The 22,425-nt window shown below is 39.3% G+C and overlaps 1 protein-coding gene across 1 annotated transcript in view; it reads right to left on the bottom strand.

Moving 5' to 3' along the window:
- MDGA1 (MAM domain containing glycosylphosphatidylinositol anchor 1) overlaps positions 1-22,425 on the bottom strand; it is an 802,309-nt gene that overhangs the window by 270,541 nt on the left and 509,343 nt on the right. The window contains exon 8 of the mRNA XM_053712693.1: positions 18,961-19,254. Coding sequence (XP_053568668.1) covers positions 18,961-19,254 — 294 coding nt within the window. The remainder of the gene's footprint in view (positions 1-18,960; positions 19,255-22,425) is intronic.

Here is a 22,425-nt window from a genome sequence, read left to right as displayed (position 1 = left end):
CAATCACACACAGAACTCTGCAGGATATTGTATCTCACCAATCACATACAGAACTCTGCAGGATATCGTATCTCACCAATCACACACACAGAGCTCTGTAGGATATCGTATCTCACCAATTACACACAGAACTCTGCAGGATATCGTATCTCACCAATCACACACAGAACTCTGCAGGATATCGTATTTCACCAATCACACAGAACTCTACAGGATATCTTATTTCACCAATCACACAGAACTCTGCAGGATATCGTATCTCACCAATCACACAGAACTCTGTAGGATATCGTATCTCACCAATCACACAGAACTCTGCAGGATATCGTATCTCACCAATCACACACAGAACTCTGCAGGATATCGTATTTTACCAATCACACAGAACTCTACAGGATATCGTATTTCACCAATCACACAGAACTCTGCCGGGTATATCGTATCTCACCAATCACACAGAACTCTGCAGGATATCGTATCTCACCAATCACACAGAACTCTACAGGATATCGTATCTCACCAATCACACAGAACTCTGCAGGATATCGTATCTCACCAATCACACACAGAACTCTGCAGGATATCGTATTTCACCAATCACACAGAACTCTGCAGGATATCGTATTTCACCAATCACACAGAACTCTACAGGATATCGCATCTTACCAATCACACAGAACTCTGTAGGATATCGTAGCTCACAATCCAACAGAACACCTTGGGAGACATGAGCTACAATAACACTCTTTGGGTGCCATGATCAAAATTCTGATATCCAACATATTTAAATATTCATCACAATTATAAAATTGACTTGTCTTGTTTAGGTCTCATTGTAATTTGCTGAAAAATTTGCATTCATTAATTGAAATATCATGACAAATAAAATGCCACAATGAGGCTAAAATGAAACTTTCATGATTTAGAGTGTGCAATTACAAGAAGTAAACTTGATTATTTTTTTTTGTATTAACTGTAGCTCTGTCTTTTTGTCTCCATTGGTAAAAACCTGCTACTTTACATAAGAGCATGCTTAGGTCAGCTTAGGAGCGTGCATGGGTTGTAATACACTGTTGTAATGCTGTTACAAAAACTGTTATACCGCTATGGCACAATTCTGTTGAATCATTCTTGGGTTACTCATGTTATATTTGGTAGTTGCTTGTGTCACATTAAGCAGTTTGCTTATCTCAGATTTTTTAAATTTTAATGTATTTGAGTGGAAAGGGCTCCAAACTGTGTGTGTGTGTGTATATATATATATATATATATATATATATATATATATATATATATATATATATACATTATATCCCTTTGCACTCAAACAACTTGTCATATATCATATGCTTTTAACTCTTATAAAAATGTTTTATGAATAATTATATGAATCATTTTATCAGATAATGCATATATGAGTTAAACAGTTTAGCTTAATATATTTATGTTGTGTTTTGTGCATATTTTTTTTAACTCTTTACGTTTGTGATCGAGTGAATGTGTTTACTTTCAATTTGTAATATGCGTGCAAGTTAGCACGGGTGCGATATTGCTTATTGTGACCCGTGCTAACAAAAGCGTGCCACTTGTAATCTTGCTATATAAATATATATGTTAATACTAACAATCGGAGATACCCAGTACAGACCCATCTCTGTTATCTTTCGTTAATAATTATCATGAAGATATTTTCTGTTGGTTCATTGTGTCTGTGACTGTACTGAAAATCTGTTCCATTAATCCACCATTATTATTACTCTAATGGATTTTAGTTCTTTAAAAGACTCATCTTTAAATGTATTTCTGAAACTTTCTAACCAATGTAGAAAAAAAAAATCTTTTCAAAGTCTAAACGTGATAATGTGAAAGAAATAAAGATAGGAGCAAAAATAAAAAAGAGAAATCCGTCGTAAAGAGAGAAACAAGTCCTGACATCTCATCAGAGCTGCAGTATTGATTTCTAGAAATTTTAGCTTTGCAACAAATCACCAAAACAAGCACAATTATCTTGTGCAGTTTCCTCTGCAACAGAGACAACTAAACTCTCAGACATATGTAACTCCCACAAGTACAGACACACACAAAACAAGCAAATGGAAGGCGTGCAAGCAGAGGAAATAAGCCGCTCATCAGCAGATGTTTCTGACCAGCACGCTTCCATCTCCTACAGGATGAGGACTATAGAACAGGCTATAGACTAATGAAGGGTCTGAGATACACAACTGTGTTTCTATTATCAGAGACAAGTGCACCTGAGATGTTCACACGGATACACCACGGGTGACCTCTTAAGGCGAATCGTGCTTAATGGCTCCAACTAGACACAGCTACATCCGCTCTTCTGCTCAGGTCCAGGAGGCAATTATAGATTAGGTTTGGATTTTTATGAAAAGTATAAAAAAGATAATTTTATAGACAGGGATCTTAACACATTTCAGCAATGTTTTATTATTTTGTTTTCAAAGAAAAGTGTTCTGGAGAACAGTTTTAATTTGATTTCAATTTAAACACTAATGAAGTGTGTCGTGCCAGGGTATAAAACCAACAATAAATGCACAAAGAAACAAAAACAGACTCAAATGCAGAGTCACAGCGATGCACAAAAAATGTAACAAAAAAGAGTGCAGATGCTATACAAAGATACCACAATATGAAGTTCAGGGTAGAGGAATAGAATGTGGTGTTTGGGTAGGATACAGTTAATGAGGGGGTTTTAAAGGAGCACTCTGGGGTTTCAAGGCAGCCCTGTCCAGAAAATACCACATAAAGGAAGGATATGGAGCTACCTCAGTATCTGCCTTATCTCAGGTTTATGTCTGCTACATACCATATGCTGTCACACACATGCTCTGTACACAGCAAACACACTCACCTGCTGCATTACCAGTACATATGTGCTCTGTACACAGCAAACACACTCACCTGCTGCATTACCAGTACATATGTGCTCTGTACACAGCAAACACTCAAACCTGCTGCATAACCAGTACATATGTGCTCTGTACACAGCAAACACTCACACCTGCTGCATAACCAGTACATATGTGCTCTGTACACAGCAAACACACACACCTGCTGCATAACCAGTACATATGTGCTCTGTACACAGCAAACACTCACACCTGCTGCATAACCAGTACATATGTGCTCTGTACACAGCAAACACACTCACCTGCTGCATAACCAGTACATATGTGCTCTGTATACAACAAACACACACACCTGCTGCATAACCAGTACATATGTGCTCTGTATACAACAAACACACACACCTGCTGCATAACCAGTACATATGTGCTCTGTATACAACAAACACACACACCTGCTGCATAACCAGTACATATGTGCTCTGTACACAGCAAACACACACACACCTGCTGCATAATCAGTACATATGTGCTCTGTATACAACAAACACACACACCTGCTGCATAACCAGTACATATGTGCTCTGTACACAGCAAACACTCACACCTGCTGCATAACCAGTACATATGTGCTCTGTACACAGCACACACACACCTGCTGCATAACCAGTACATATGTGCTCTGTACACAGCAAACACATTCACCTGCTGCATTACCAGTACATATGTGCTCTGTACACAGCAAACACACTCACCTGCTGCATTACCAGTACATATGTGCTCTGTACACAGCAAACACTCACACCTGCTGCATAACCAGTACATATGTGCTCTGTACACAGCAAACACTCACACCTGCTGCATAACCAGTACATATGTGCTCTGTATACAACAAACACACACACCTGCTGCATAACCAGTACATATGTGCTCTGTATACAACAAACACACACACCTGCTGCATAACCAGTACATATGTGCTCTGTATACAACAAACACACACACCTGCTGCATTACCAGTACATATGTGCTCTGTACACAGCAAACACACACACACCTGCTGCATAATCAGTACATATGTGCTCTGTATACAACAAACACACACACCTGCTGCATAACCAGTACATATGTGCTCTGTACACAGCAAACACTCACACCTGCTGCATAACCAGTACATATGTGCTCTGTACACAGCACACACACACCTGCTGCATAACCAGTACATATGTGCTCTGTACACAGCAAACACATTCACCTGCTGCATTACCAGTACATATGTGCTCTGTACACAGCAAACACACTCACCTGCTGCATAACCAGTACATATGTGCTCTGTACACAGCACACACACACCTGCTGCATAACCAGTACATATGTGCTCTGTACACAGCAAACACACACACCTGCTGCATATCCAGTACATATGTGCTCTGTACACAGCACACACACACCTGCTGCATAACCAGTACATATGTGCTCTGTACACAGCACACACACACCTGCTGCATTACCAGTACATATGTGCTCTGTACACAGCAAACACACTCACCTGATGCATAACCAGAACATATGTGCTCTGTACACAACAAACACACTCACCTGCTGCATAACCAGTACACATGTGCTCTGTACACAGCAAACTCACACACCTGCTGCATAACCAGTACATATGTGCTCTGTACACAGCAACCACATACACCTGCTGCATAACCCAGTACATATGTGCTCTGTACACAGCAAACACATTCACCTGCTGCATTACCAGTACATATGTGCTCTGTACACAGCAAACACACTCACCTGCTGCATTACCAGTACATATGTGCTCTGTACACAGCAAACACACACACCTGCTGCATAACCAGTACATATGTGCTCTGTAGACAGCAAACACACACACCTGCTGCATAACCAGTACATATGTGCTCTGTATACAACAAACACACACACCTGCTGCATTACCAGTACATATGTGCTCTGTACACTGCAAACACACTCACCTGCTGCATAACCAGAACATATGTGCTCTGTACACAACAAACACACTCACCTGCTGCATAACCAGTACATATGTGCTCTGTACACAGCAAACACACTCACCTGCTGCATAACCAGTACATATGTGCTCTGTACACAGCAAACACACACACACACCTGCTGAATAACCAGTACATATGTGCTCTGTACACAGCAAACACACACACCTGCTGCATAACCAGTGAATATGTGCTCTGTACACTGCAAATACACGCACCTGCTGCATAACCAGTACATATGTGCTCTGTACACAGCAAACACACACACACCTGCTGCATAACCAGTACATATGTGCTCTGTACACAGCAAACACACACACACCTGCTGCATAACCAGTACATATGTGCTCTGTACACAGCAAACACACACACCTGCTGCATAACCAGTACATATGTGCTCTGTACACAGCAAACACACACACCTGCTGCATAACCAGTACATATGTGCTCTGTATACAGCAAACACACACACCTGCTGCATAACCAATACACAGGGCTGCCACTAGAAGTTTTGGGGCCTCTGACTTAACTATTTTTTAGCCTTCCCCCTTTGACAAGTGTAATTTTTGACCAAGTGACTAAAATGTATATGCACTTTATGTTGTAAAGGTAGTAACACACAAACACAGAAACACACAGACACACTCATACACTGAAACACACACTCACACATAAGGATTCACATAAAGACACTCTAGCAGACGCTCAAAGAAACACACAAACACACTCAGACACAGACACCTAAACAGACACTGAGCACTTATTTACATTAACCTGACAAGTAATGAGGTAGACTACAGTTTTGTCAAAAAGGAGATTTACAAAACAAAAATAGAGTTTGTTTAAAAAATATAAAACACAGGACATAACAATTCCTAGAAAATATATTTATTCTTTAATAAACATCCCAATGTTGACTACAAAATCCTAACATTTGTTAATTAAAATTTACTTAGTGCCCTTTATATGTTTTTTAAAACAACTACTAGACAAAAACTGCAAAGAACTTCAGAAAAAAGACATTAAATGCACAGCCAATATTCTTTTGTGACAACTGGATAGGAGATCAGTGCTGAAGTCAGGGGACGGCACAGCGTAGTAACTGCATGAAACAAGATCCCAAACAGCACGCCAAATAAATCATATCTCAGCTAGTCTGGGGAGAAACGTATTCTAAAATAAATATATATTAAAAATGTCTCTACTATACCTCTAGGCTAATACAAGAGTGAAGCTATTTCTAGATGGTTAAGACTCCTATTTTCAATTAGAACTTAAACTTAGAAGATAATATGGAATCATAACCAATTATAGAGATTCCACCAAAAAAAAGAGAATACAGAATTCTTTTTCATCAAAAATGATCAACATTTATACAACAGAATGTCATATTGTTGCATGTACATACCGGCAATGTACACAAAGGATATCATACAATCACACAAATAAACAATTAAAACCATGAACTTTTCCTCCTAACGTGCATTATAAAATCTAGGATACAGGCAGAAACCATCCACAGCAATATTATCCATCCAAAACTACACTGTAGGTAAACCAAGAGCTAAAGATTTACTGCTTTCAGAACAATTCCTGCTTACAACAGTCCTGTCAATATGGCTGAATGTATTGAGCAAGTGCCACAGGTGTTAGTAGATGCGCCTTCATTTCTATTAGTGAAGCTTCGCCCAAACAAAGTCCCTGCAATGTGACAATACAGCAGATGCATATGCATATATTTATACAGATGTTTTAGTGAATCCATAATTCCAGTGAATTATTTTGTAAAATCTGTAAAAAAATAATATATTGAAAAATGACAAGATACATTAATTATAGATGCCAATTTGTTCCCAGCAGAAAGATGTGCTCTGAGAGAACTGACCTTAGTCCCTAATCTCATTATCAAGCAGGCAGATAAAGATGGGAATTTGGTCCTGATAGGGGAGAAAACTATCGGCTAGATTACGAGTTTTGCGGTAAGAGCTGCTACTAGCTTGCAAGTTATTGTCACCGCTCACCTCCCTATAGTGCTGCTGTTACAGGTTTACATAAACCCGGCGTTAGCAGGCAAGAAGTGAGCGTTGAGAAAAATTGAGCTCCATACCACACTCCAATACGGTGAGCTGGTTTTACGTGGTTTTACGTGCTTGTGCACGATTTCCCCATAAACATCAATGGGGAGAGCCGGCTGAAAAAAAGTCTAACACCTACCATAAAGGAGCATAAAGCTCCGTAACGCAGCCCCATTGATTCCTATGGGGAAATAAAAAGTTATGTTTACACCTAACACCCTAACATAAACTCAGAGTCTAAACTCCCCTAATCTGCCGCCCCCGACATCGCTGCCACCTACCTACACTTATTAACCCCTAATCTGCCGCCCCGACATCGCCCTCACCTACAGTACATTTATTAACGCCTAATCTGCCACCCCCGACATCGCTGCCACCTACCTACACTTATTAACCCCTAATCTGCCGCCCCCGACATCGCTGCCACCTACCTACACTTATTAACCCCTAATCTGCCACCCCTAACATAGCCGCCACCTGCCTACATTTATTAACAAAACAAGTCCTTTAAGCTGCTCGAGGCCTGACGCCGCCACTCTCCTTCAACAGACAGACTGCCAGTGTTGCAAATGTTTGGGGCATAACGTTACCGGCTGAGCACACCGCAACAAAAGATCCAAACAAACCACGATAAGCAGCACTCAGGTGAAATGTTAAAATCCAAATTTTAATGATAGCGGTTAAAATGACACTTTACAAAGTTTGGAGGACAAAAAACAAGACATCCTTACGCGTTTTGTGCCTGTTGGCACTTAATCATAGAAAACGCGTAAGGATGTCTTGTTTTTTGTCCTTCAATCTTTGGAATGTGTCATTTTAACCGCTATCATTAAAATTTGGATTTTAACATTTCCCCTGAGTGCTGCTTATCGTGGTTTTGTTTCTACATTTCTTAACCCCTAATCTGCCGCCCCAATGTCGCCGCCACTATACTAAAGTTATAAACCCCTAAACCTAACCCTAACACCCCCTACTTTAATATAGTTAAAATTAATCTAATAAAAAATTCCTATCATTAACTAAATAATTCTTACTTAAAACGAAATACCTGTAAAATAAACCCTAAGCTAGCTACAATATAACTAATAGTTACATTGTAGCTATCTTAGGTTTTATTTTTATTTCACAGGCAAGTTTGTATTTATTTTAACTAGGTAGACTAGTTAGTAAATAGTTATTAACTATTTACTAGCTACCTAGCTAAAATAAATACAAATTTACCTGTAAAATTAAACCTAACCTGTCTTACACTGACACCTTACCTTACACTACAATTATATCAATTATTATATTAATTAAATACAATTAACTAAATTACAAAAAAACAAACAAACACTAAATTACACAAAATAAAAAAAAAAATTATCAAATATTTAAACTACACCTAATCTAATAGTCCTATCAAAATAAAAAAGCCCCCCCCCCAAAAAAAATAAAATAAAAAAAACCTAGCCTACAATAAACTACCAATAGCCCTTAATAGGGCCTTTTGCAGGACATTGCCCCAAAGAAATCAGCTCTTTTACCTGTAAAAAAAAAATACAAACAACCCCCCAACAGTAAAACCCACCGCCCACACAACCAACCCCCCAAATAAAATCCTAACTAAAAAACCTAAGCTCCCCATTGCCCTGAAAAGGGCATTTGGATGGGCATTGCCCTTAAAAGGGCATTTAGCTCTTTTTCGGTGCCCAAAATCCCTAATCTAAAAATAAAACCCAAACAATAAACCCTTAAAAAAAACTAACACTAACCCCCGAAGATCCACTTACAGTTTTTGAAGACCCGACATCCATCCTCAACGAAGCGGCAGAAGTCCTCATCGAAGCCGGCAGAAGTCTTCATCCAAGCGGGCCGAAGTCTTCATCCAAGCCGGCAGAAGTCTTCATCCAGACGGCATCTTCTATCTTCATCCATCCAGCACGGAGCGGCTCCATCTTCAAGACATCCGGCGTGGAGCATCCTCTTCTTTCCACGGCAACTGAAGAATGAAGGTTCCTTTAAGTGACGTCATCCAAGATAACGTCCTTGAAATCCGATTGGCTGATAGAATTCTATCAGCCAATCAGAATTAAAGGTGAAAAAATCCTATTGGCTGATCCAATTAGCTAATAGGATTGAGCTCACATTCTATTGGCTGTTCCAATCAACCAATAGAATGCAAGCTCAATCCTATTGTCTGTTTGGATCAGCCAATAGGATTGAAGCTCAATCCTATTGGCTGATTGCATCAGCCAATATGATTTTTTCACCTTTAATTCCGATTGGCTGATAGTATTCTATCAGCCAATCGGAATTCAAGGGATACCATCTTGGATGACGTCACTTAAAGGAACCTTCATTCTTCAGTCGCCGTGGAAAGAAGAGGATGCTCCGCGCCCGATGTCTTGAAGATGGAGCCGCTCCACGCCGGATGGATGAAGATAGAAGATGCCGTCTGGATAAAGACTTCTGCCAGCTTGGATGAAGACTTCTGCTGGCTTCGATGAGGACTTCTGCCGCTTCGTTTAAGACTTCTGCCTGCTTCGTTGAGGATGGATGTCGGGTCTTCAAAAACTGTAAGTGGATCTTCGTGGGTTAGTGTTAGGTTTTTTTAAGGGTTTATTGGGTGGGTTTTATTTTTAGCTTAGGGTTTGGGTGGAAAAAGAGCTAAATGCCCTTTTAAGGGCAATGGGGAGCTTAGGTTTTTCAGTTAGGATTTTATTTGGGGGGTTGATTGTGTGGGTGGTGGGTTTTAATGTTGGGGGGTTGTTTGTATTTGTTTTTACATTTAAAAGAGCTGATTTTTTGGGGCAATGCCCGCAAAAGGCTCTTTTAAGGACTATTGGTAGTTTAGTTTAGGTTAGGGTTTTTTTATTTTGGGGGCACTTTTTTATTTTGATAAGGCTATTAGATTAGGTGTAATTAGTTAAAATATATGATAATTTATTTGTTATTTTGTGTAATTTAGTGTTTTTTTGTAATTTAGTTAATTGGATTTAATTAATGCAATTTATTTAATTGTAGTGTAAGGTTAGGTGTTAGTGTAACTCAGGTTAGGTTTTATTTTACAGGTAAATTTGTATTTATTTTAGCTAGGTAGCTAGTAAATAGTTAATAACTATTTACTAACTAGTCTACCTAGTTAAAATAAATACAAACTTGCCTGTGCAATAAAAATAAAACCTATGCTAGCTACAATGTAACTATTAGTTATATTGTAGCTAGCTTAGGGTTTATTTTACAGGTAAATATTTAGTTTTAAAAATTATTTAGTTAATGATAGCAATGTTTTATTAGATTTATTTTAATTATATTAAAGTAGGGGGTGTTAGGGTTAGACTTAGGGTTAGGTTTAGGGGTTTATAACTTTAGTATAGTGGCGGCGACGTTGAGGGCGGCAGATTAGGGGTTAATAACAGTAATGTAGGTTGCGGCGATGCTAGGGTCAGCAAATTAGGGGTTAATAATATTTAAATAGTGTTTGCGATGCTGTAGTGCAGCGGTTTAGGGGTTAATATGTTTATTCTAGTGGCGGCGATGTCCGGAGCGGCAGATTAGGGGTTAATAATTTTATTTTAGTGTTTGCAATGCGGGAGGGCCTCGGTTTAGGGGTTAATAGGTAGTTTATTGGTGTTAGTGTACTTTTTAGCACTTTAGTTATGAGTTTTATGTTACGGCATTGTAGCATAAAACCCATAACTACTGACTTTCAGTTTACGTTATGGATCTTGTAGTTTTAGGCTGTACCGCTCACTTTTTGGCAGGACAGACAAACTCGTAATACCGGCGCAAAGGAAGTCCCATTGAAAAAGGACTTTTTGAAAGCTGCGGTAGTTACGTTGAGTTAAGGCCAAAAAAGTGTGCGGTGCCCCTAAACCTGCAAGACTCGTAATACCAGCGGTAGTGAAAAAGAGCCTTAACGCTGCTTTTTCACTCATACCGCAAAACTCGTAATCTAGCCGTAGGTTAGGGAAATAAAACGTCAAATTAATGACAGAGAACAATATGAAAAATTAAGTTTTAATCCCTCAAAGGGACGTTCCAGCCAATATTGGAATCCACATGGGTGCATTTCAATTGTGAATAGAAACATTTTGTAATGTACATTTATTAACAAAAATGCTTCTAATAACAGCTATAACTGTTTCAAAAGTGTACGTAGGCACCATGCACCAGCATTTTAAACACAACACTTACTCAGAGAACCTAAGCTGCTTGTAATATCTGGCAATGACTCAATTTGTTAATTGCCGACATAATGCAAGTCCCACTCATGCTCTGAGCAGCTGCAGTATTTAAAATGCTGGTGCTCTGAGAATATCTAGCTATGCTTTACATGCATGTTAACACTAAAACAGTGATAACTTTACTAAAAGCATTTTTGCCAATACATGTATAATACAGATATTTTTCTTTTCAAACAAGTAGTTCATCTATGTGCATTTAAATTTTGACCAGAATGTCCTTTAAAGAAAGCTCAATCTGGACTATTAAAAGTGCTCAATAATGCTAAGATTGAAGGCTTAATCACGTACAAAGAACTAAAATGTATATATCCAGAACATCTGATAGTTCTCATCCACCAAGACGCCCCATAGTGTCCAGTTTTGGTAGTCTAACCGAGAAAGCTGGAAATTATGTAAATGTCTTTCTAAGACCGTTTCTGGTCACATTGTCTTCATATGAAGGGATAAATTAGATATTTTAAAATAACTGGATGGTATGTTTGTGTCTGATTCAACATTACTGGCATCTCTAGAGGTTGAAAGTGTATATGCCTCAATTCCACAAGAGGTAGGCCTGAAGGCTATACGTCACTTTCTTGAGACAAGAGGGAAAGAGTATTAAAGACATACTGAATTTACAATGAATTTGTCAAGGTTTATTCTAACAAACAATGTCTTCATGTTTATAAGCAACTGTACCGTCAGCTTAAAGGTACAATGATGGGGGCAGTCTGTGCCCCAACCTATGTCTGTCTACATCTGGGGGTGCAGGGGGTGACTGATGTGTTTGAAAAACATGAAGACATTGTTGAACAATATATCCAGATGTCAGTCCAATATGTAGATATTATTTTTTTTGGGGGGGATGTTCCAGTGGAAATTTTTCAACAATTTATTGTTAGCCTGAACAAGAAAAATATAAATATCTTCAGGACACATAAGATAAGTAAGGAGGGGCTAAGGTTTCTGGACATTAAAATTAAGAAAATTGGTAAGAAAATATGTACAGAGAATAACATGAAACCCACAGCTACAAACACTAAAGAGAGGAATACCTTTGGGTCAATTCCTCCCAATTAGAAGGAATTGTTCCTTACGTACAAAGTTTGAAGAGCATGCTGACTTAATACAAGAAAGATTTATTGAGAAGAGGTTACTCAAAAAAATTGATAAAAGGAGCTAGAACCAAAATAACTACTAGGGATGACCTGCTATATGGGAAAACAGAGGAAAAGATCCAGGAGGTTCAACATATTAGGTATATCACAAACTATAACTGTCAAAAACGAAGACAGTAGTGGGTGAGAAACCCTCAAAAACAGCAAGAAGAGCCCCAAGTCTCAAAGACAAGTTAGTAACAAACTAACTATGTGAGATCTCCCTTAATGGGAAACTGGTTAACTTCTCATAAGTTTACAGATAACCATCCATGTAGTAAAAGTGAGTTTTGTCCATTTATGGCTAGGAGTAACATCTTTAGCACTGGAGGAAAAATGTTTCACTGTTAATAATTGTTACACTTTTTAGTGCTATCTCTTCACTGTTGCTCCTGTCCAAAATTCTATGTTGGAAAAACAAAGAGACCAATTCAATTTTGGAATAGGGAGCATAGAGATGATATTGCATACTAAATGGGTACCAGTGTGGCATGTAACTTCACTGAATGCCATGGTGGAAGTATATTCAAAATTAGGGGCATTGATAGAGGAATTACATCTGGGCAAGGAGCGGATCAAGACAAGTGTTTATTGCAAAAGGAGACTGGATGTTTGTTTTAAGAATGTTATCACCAGAGGGTCTTAATGAGAAACTAGAGTTTGGAAGTTTTTTTATGAGTTCTATCTTAAAACAATATAAATATTAGAGTGTGCAGTCTCTTTGAGATAGAAAAAAAATGCTGACTTTATTGCTATTCTGCTTTTTATATATGGAGATATATTTAAAAACTTTATTTTGAAATAAATTTAGACTTGTGAATCTAAAGAGAAGTTAGGATGGATGCCTGAGTTCCTGACTATTACACATACTGTGCTGATGGTTAATAAGTGAAGATACATATGACATAAACATAAAGTATCTGTGGAATGCATAAATTCAATATTAAGCCTGAAGGAGGGTCTAGCGTGATATAATCCTAACATGCCCCAATGAATGACAGTCCAGATGAAGCCCCTACATGCATAGACAGTGGATGGTTTGAAACTAACAAAACTTTTTCTCCAACATGTATACACCCACAGTGAGTTCAGGTGAAGATATATTGTCTGTCTGCCAGGAGCAAATAAGAGAGTACTGCCTGGTCTGTGGATAAGGGTTGAGGAGAAGCATCTGTGCTGCTAAGTGGATAATAAAAGGGAAAAGTGACTGTTTATAAGAACTTTTGGAGCACAATACTGCTACGAGAAGGTAAGATTTCAAGATGATCCATGAACCCTGTTAATGCCTTCATGACAGATTGTTGTGTATTTGCATACATATAGGGCTAGATTACAAGGGGCGTGCTAACTGTTGCGCACGAGAGATGAGGGGTATAACACAGACTTGGAGGTATCACATGTATTATGTGTTAAAAGTAAATGCGTTCGCTTGAGCGCAATCTAATTTAATGCACGTCAGGTTAGCAGGAAAAAGAGCTGTGGTTAGCTGTTACAAAAGACAAAAAAGTGGCACAAAACACACCAGATATACATTATTTTCTATGTGAAGAACATAGGAATGTAAAATATGCATTTTGTGTAGCATATTTCACGATTTAGATCTTAACGCAGTCGAGTTAGCATTCTTAAGGCGTTTTATTGAAATATTAAATATTAAAAAGAAATTGTAAAAAATATTAAACATACTGTAAATTATTCTAAATAAGCCATATATCTATATATTTTACAGTATGTTTAATAATTTTTAATAATATATATATTTTTTTATATTTTATTAATTCAATACGCCTTAAGAATACTACGTTTTCATACTCTTGAAAAATGATACGTAAATTGCATATAGTACATTCCTATGTTCTTCACTTAAAAAAATTAAAATGCACTTTTTATTATTCAATATTTTATATATATATATGATACTGTTCATGTAAAATACATATCTACACCTTTATATCTATTGGAATAGATATGCAAGTATATATATATATATATATATATATATATATAAATAATATTTACAATAAAAACGACATTATCCTGTAAGTGAAGAACAATGGAATGATAAATATGTACAGTAAATATACTGTAAAATGCATAAATTATCTGTCTGTCTATCCATCTATCTTTCATCTATTTCTCTATCTCTATCAAGATAAATATATAGGTATAAATATATATTTTAACAAAAACCCATCAGATATATTTAGAAATATATATTAAAGAATAAATAGAACATAATATTTTTGAGAAGTACATTGGAATGGCAAAATATTCATATTTAAAGGGACAGTCAACACCAGAATTTGTGTTGTTTAAAAAGAAAGATAATCCCTTTATTTCCCATTCCCAAGTTTTACATAACCAACACTGTTATAGAAATATACTTTTTACCTCTGTGATTACCTTGTATCTAAGCCTCTGCAAACTGCCCCCTTGTTTCAGTTCTTTTGACAAACTTACATTTTAGCCAATCAGTGCTCACTCCTAGGTCACTTTACGTGCATAAGCTCAGTGTTATCTATATGAAACATGTGAACTAATGCCCTCTAGTGGTCAAAATGCATTTAGATTAGAGGCAGTCTTCATGGTCTAAGAAATTAGCATATGAACCGCCTTGCTTTATCTTTCAACTAAGAATACCAAGAGAACAAAGCAAAATTTGTGATAAAAGTAAATTGAAAAGTTGTTTAAAATAACATTCCCTATTGAAATCATGAAAAAATTTGGACTTGACTGTCCCTTTAATGGCTCTTGGTTAAATGCAATCGGGTTAGTGTACGGGTAAGGGTGTTTTCCATTTTTCATACTCCATTGAAGTCTCTAGGGCAATACATTAACAGGCATCTGGTTAGAGATTGTGCGCTAACCTTTTACTTTCAACTCGTAATAAGAGCACAACCCAAAGCGAGCACAGTTCCTCCATCCAGGGTTGCTTACACTCAAGCGGGAGAGCTAAATAGGGCTCAACTCTAATCCAGCCCTTTATGGGGGAAATAATTTTTGAGTTAAATATCTTTTTCATGTTGTACTTTTTTTACATTCCCCATACATTCTAATATTCCTTGTTAAGTTCCAGTCTTGCCATTAGGCCTATTGATCCTGTTATCATGACTCATAATGCTAACTCCCCACCCATAGGTCCCACTACTGGCACTGACGCACAATGCTAATTCCAAACCGATTTGTTACCCTACTGGCACTGACTAATCATGCTAACTCCCCACACATTTGTAACCCTACTGGTACTGACTCATCATGCTAACTCCCTACCCTTTTGTCACTCTACTGGCACTGACTCATCATGCAAACTCCCTACCCATTTATCACCCTACTGGCACTAACTCATCATGCTAACTCCCCATCCATTTGTTACCCTATTGGCACTGACTCATCATGCTAACTCCCCACCCATTTGTCACTCTACTGGCACTGACGCATCATGCAAACTCCCTTCCCATTTGTCATTCTACTAGCACTGACTCATACTGCTAACTCCCTACCCATTTGTCCCTCTACTGGCACTGACTCATACTGCTAACTCCCTACCCATTTGTCACTCTACTGGCACTGACTCACAATGCTAATTCCAAACCCATTTGTTACCCTACTGGCACTGACTAATCATGCTAACTCCCCACCCATTTGTTACCCTACTGGCACTGACTCATCATGCTAACTCCCCACCCATTTGTTACCCTACTGGCACTGACTAATCATGCTAACTCCCCACCCATTTGTTACCCTACTGGCACTGACTCATCATGCTAACTCCCCACCCATTTGTTACCCCACTGGCACTGACTCATCATGCTAACTCCCCAACCGTTTGTCACTCTACTGGCACTGACTCATCATGCAAACTCCCTACCCATTTGTCACTCTACTGGCACTGACTCATCATGCTAACTCCCCACCCATTTGTCAATCTACTGGCACTGACTCATCATGCTAATTCCAAACCCATTTGTTACCCTACTGGCACTGACTCATCATGCTAACTCCCCACCCATAGGTCACCCTACTGGCACTCACTCATCATGCTAACTCCCCACCCATTTGTCACTCTACTGGTACTAACTCATCATGCTAACTCCCTAGCCATTTGTCACTCTACTGGCACTGACTCATCATGCTAACTCCCTACCCATTTGGTACTCTACTGGCACTGACTCATCATGCTAACTCCCCACTCATAGGTAACACTACTGGCACTTACTCATTATGCTAACTCCCTACCCATTTGTCACCCTACTGGCACTGACTCATCATGCTAACTCCCGACCCATTTGTTACCCTACTGGCACTGACTCATCATGCTAACTCCCCACCCATTTGTTACCCTACTGGCACTGACTCATCATGCTAACTCCCCACCCATTTGTTACCCTACTGGCACTGACTCATCATGCTAACTCCCCACCCATTTGTCACTTTACTGGCACTGACTCATCATGCAAACTCCCTACCCATTTGTCACCCTACTGGCACTGACTCATCATGCTAACTCCCCACCCATTTGTCAATCTACTGGTACTGACTCATCATGCTAACTCCCTACCCATTTATCACTCTACTGGCACTGACTCATCATGCTAATTCCAAACCCATTGATGACACTACTTGCACTGACTCATCATGCTAACTACCTACCCATTTGTCACTCTACTGGCACTGACTCATCATGCTAACTCACGACCCATTTGTTACCCTACTCGCACTGACTCATCATGCTAACTCCCCATCCATTTGTTACTCTACTGGCACTGACTCATCATGCTAACTCCCCACCCATTTGTTACCCTACTGGCACTGACTCATCATGCTAACTCCCCACCCATTTGTCACTCTACTGGCACTGACTCATCATGCAAACTCCCTACCCATTTGTCACCCTACTGGCACTGACTCATCATGCTAACTCCCTACCCATTTGTCACTCTACTGGCACTGACTCATCATGCTAACTACCTACCCATTTATCACACTACTTGCACTGACTCATCATGCTAACTACCTACCCATTTTTCACTCTACAGACACTGACTCATCATGCTAACTCCCCAACCATGTGTCACTCTACTAGCACTGACTCATCATGCTAACTCCCCATGCATTTTTCACTCTACTGGCACTGACTCATCATGCAAACTCTCTACCCATTTATCACCCTACTGGCACTGACTCATCATACTAACTCCCCACCCATTTGTTACCCTACTGGCACTGACACATCATGCTAACTCCCCACCCATAGGTCACACTACTGGTACTGACGCATCATGCTAATTCCAAACCCATTTGTTACCCTACTGGCACTGACTCATCATGCTAACTCCCCACCAATAGTTCATCCTACTGGCACTCACTCATCACGCTAACTCCCCACCCATTTGTCACTCTACTGGTACTAACACATCATGCTAACTCCCTACCCATTTGTCACTCTACTGGCACTGACTCATCATGCTAACTCCCCACCCATTTGGTACCCTACTGGCACTGACTCATCATGCTAACTCCCCACTCATAGGTAACAGTACTGGCACTGACTCATCATGCTAACTCCCTACCCATTTGTCACCCTACTGGCACTGACTCATCATGCTAACTCCCCACCCATTTGTTACCCTACTGGCACTGACTCATCATGCTAAATCCCCACCCATTTGTTACCCTACTGGCACTGACTCATCATGCTAACTCCCCACCCATAGGTCACTACTGGCACTGACTCATCATGCTAACCCCCCACCCATAGGTCACCCTACTGGCATTTACTCATCATGCTAACTCCCCACCCATTTTTCACTCTACTGGCACTGACTCATCATGCTAACTTCCCACCCATTTGTCACTCTACTGGTACTAACTCATCATGCTAACTCCCTACCCATTTGTCACTCTACTGCACTGACTCATCATGCTAACTCCCCACCCATTTGTCACTCTACTGGCACTGACTCATCATGTTAACTTCCCACCTATAGGTCACTCTACTGGCACTGACTCATCATGCTAACTCCCTACCCATTTGTCACCCTACTGGCACTGATTCATCATGATAACTCCCCACACATTTGTTACCCTACTGGCACTGACTCATCATGCTAACTCCCCACCTATATTTCACACTACTGGCACTGACTGACAATGCTAATTCCAAACCCATTTGTCACCGAACTAGCACTCATCATACTAACTCCCCACCCATTTTTCACCCTTCTGGCACTGACTCACAATGCTAACTCCCCACACATTTGTTACCCTACTGGCACTGACTCATCATGCTAACTCCCCACCTATATTTCACACTACTGGCACTGACTGACAATGCTAATTCCAAGCCCATTTGTCACTGAACTAGTACTCATCATGCTAACTCCCCACCCATTTTTCACCCTTCTGGCACTGACTCAAAATGCTAACTCCCCACACATGTGTCACCCTGCTGGCCCTGACACTCATTAACATACAAATCTATGAAGAAATGATAAATAATTTGCCAAAAAACATTTTTTATATGCCCATGGAGGTGCTATCACACTGTATCATACTGCAATGTATATATATATGCTTCACATTATCACACCATATAACAACTTGACAGCTTAACTCACATTGTACATTCAACTGAACCAAAGCTTCTCTGGGCCGGATGTTAAAGCCATTGTATCTTGCTGTTTGACATTTGTAGGTGCCAGTCATGTCCCGAGTCACATTGTCCAGCTTCAGCTTTCCATCAAAAGTCTCAGCCACTATTTCACCTGAAGGCAATGGTCCCTCCCTGTCCACTCGGGTCCATAAAATTGGGGGTCTTGGCTTCCCTCTCACTTCACACTGCAGCTCGGCTCTGGACCCTTCTCGTACTGTGATTATTGATTGTCCTTTGGGTACACTGAGTGTTGGGGGAACTGCAAGTGAATATGGCAGGAATTAAAGGCATTTTTTCACATTAGTTTAAAAAACAATGTTCTTATGCTGTATTGAAATGTCAAAGAGATACAAACATCCAAAAGTATGTAAACTGACAACCGCCTAAGAGCTAGATTACAATTGGAGAGCTATTTAATGCTATCACTCGAGCATTAACTGTGCTAGATGTAAGATTTTTACGTACCTCGGGTTGAGTTCGTATTATGAGTTGAAAATAAACTGTTTTTGCTTGTGCTCTAATGTGACAAAAGCTGAAGTTAGAATAGTGTACGTGCAATAACCTGTTCCCCTATAGAAGTCAATTCAGCAAAAAAAAAGTGGGGAAACACCCTATTCGTGCACAAACCCGATCCCATATTCTAAAATGCCCAAACCCAACATGAAAATATACATTTTTACCATTCTAGTGTTCTTCACATAGAAGAATATGTTCTATTTGTTCATAAACACACACACACACATACAGTACATATACATGTAAAGATGCATATGTATGTACAGTATGTATCTCAATGTATCTCAATGTAAAAGCCCTTTGACTGATTTTTTTCCTAACACCTGAGACCTCATATCATAGCCTTTATAGCTTGTTCATTGTCATTATATGGTGTTATTATGAGTGTACATTTACTTTGTAATGTTTTTTTATGTGTTTTGTAACACTTTTTTGTTTTGGGAAACAATTAACCAGAGCTCTGAAGTTGCGCTAACCCAACTTGCGTTAACTTTAATTGTGCTCAATCAATCGAGTTTACGTTCAACTTGTAATGCGAGTGGAAAACCAGATGCGCCCTAATCACCCGCAATAAACGCCTTATTGTTTGCTTGTAACTGTTAACGCACCGCTTGAAATCTGGCCCTAAACATTGTATTTCATTATTTGTTATCATTTCAATGGGTTTGCTTGTAAATCATGTAAAACATCTTTAGATTCATATTCATGCTACCCTGTATAAGCAAAAGACTAAACATCTTCACAATCTGCTTTGATAAATATTTCATTTGTGCAGTTACAGTTCACAAATTACTAGAAAGGATGTGTGAGTACCGGAGTTGTGTAATATTGCTAGCACAGAAAGGTTACCGAATGCTTGTTGTGGGGAAACAAAACCCTTGTAGATCCTGTTTAAAGGGACAAAAATATGTTGTAATTAAAAGGCTTTTCCGTTGTAAAAAAATGAACATGCTGACCAAATGTGAAAATATTCTTAATACATTAACACCATGTTTGCTGCAGTTGTTTTATTAATGACCAAACTCACTCCATCTCCTTATTTAGAAGCGCGAATCCAGACTAAAAGACGTTTGCTGCTGTCATTTCGTTATCAAAATGTTATTTGTTTTGCAGTATTTTATCTAATTACCTCTGCTGAAACAAATTAAGGACTGATATGATGCAGGGTTAGTCTTGTTAAGTATACAGTAAATGTAATTCCAATTCTCAGAACTAGAAAACTCACAATCTTTCAATAATGAAAGTACATTGCAAACTTTAGTTTGCTACGCTTAATTAAACATTTTATATTGCAATATCAAAGTGTTTCATGTACTTTAAAGAACATGATCAAAATAAGATAAGGAAATGATGTCTACCATTCACTTTTCATTAAAGACAATAATCGAAAAATTACTCTAAATCATTAGACTAGCTTAGCTACCTGCATTTTTATTGTGTTTTTAACCTGTAAAGGGGTTAAACGCACAGTAGAAGTGCAGTTATTGACCCGCAAAGCACTGCTGGTTCCAGTCAAAAACTGCAGCTGATCCAATCACCAGTGCTAGTTCCACATGTGATTTGTGTGACTAGCGCTGCTAATTGGATCAGTGACAGCAGTGCTCTGTGGGTCCTAAATGGTACTTCCACTGTGTGTTTAACCCCTTTTACGGGGGGGGGGGGGGGATAAACACAGAGTAGTGCGGGGTCAATAATATTAAAATGACATACTCTAAGGAATTTGAATGTGTATCTTTGTATTGGTATGGTCCTTTACATTACAAGGAAAGGAATGGAAATAAATAATTAAAGATTATTGCAAAGGTCTCTACACATAATTAGACATTTTAGCAGAATTGACCATTTCCAGCTGTTAAAATAGACATAAACAGCAGCAGTGAAATATGTTATATATATATACAGTACACCCCTCACATTTTTGTAAATATTTTATTATATCTTTTCATGTGACAACACTGAAGAAATGACACTTTGCTATAATGTAAAGTAGTGAGTGTACAGCCCGTATAACAGTGTAAATTTGCTGTCCCCTCAAAATAACTCAACACACAGCCATTATTGTCTAAACCATTGGCAACAAAAGTGAGTACACCCCTAAGAGGAAATGTCCAAATTGGGCCCAAAGTGTCAATTTTTTGTGTGGCCACCATTATTTTCCAGCACTGCCTTAACCCTCTTGGGCATGGAGTTCACAGAGCTTCACAGGTTACCACTGGAGTCCTCTTCCACTCCTCCATGACGACATCACGGAGCTCATGGATGTTAGAGACCTTGCGCTCCCCCACCTTCTGTTTGAGGATGCCCTACAGATGCTCAATAGGGTTTAGGTCTGGAGACATGCTTGGCCAGTCCATTATCTTTACCTTCAGCTTCTTTAGCAAGGCAGTGGTCGTCTTGGAGGTGGGCTTGAGGTCATTATCATGTTGGAATACTGACCTGTGGCCCAGTCTCAGAAGGGAGGGGATCATGCTCTGCTTCAGTATGTCACAGTACATGTTGGCATTCATGGCTCCTATTAATGAACTGTAGCTCCCCAGTACTGGCAGCACTCATGCAGACCCAGACCATGACACTCCCACCACTATGCTTGACTGTAGGCAAGAAACACTTGTTTTTGTACTCTTCACCTGGTTGCCGCCACACACACTTGACTGCATCTGAACCAAATAGGTTTATCTTTGTCTCATTGGACCACAGGACATGAATACAGTAATCCATGTCCTTAGTCTGCATGTCTTCAGCAAACTGTTTGCAGGCTTTCTTGTGCATCATCTTTAGAAGAGGCTTCCTTCTGGGATGACAGCCTTACAGACCAATTTGATGTAGTGTGCGGCATATAGTCTGAGCACTGATAGGCTGACCCCCAGCCCTTCAACCTCTGCAGCAATGCTGGCAGCACTCATACGTCTATTTC

This window comes from Bombina bombina, chromosome 4 (assembly GCF_027579735.1).
Source record: "Bombina bombina isolate aBomBom1 chromosome 4, aBomBom1.pri, whole genome shotgun sequence".
In the NCBI taxonomy this organism is placed as follows: Eukaryota; Metazoa; Chordata; class Amphibia; order Anura; family Bombinatoridae; genus Bombina; species Bombina bombina.
The sequence above is the reverse complement of the archived record's forward strand: the minus strand, read 5'-3'. Positions and strand labels throughout refer to the sequence as shown.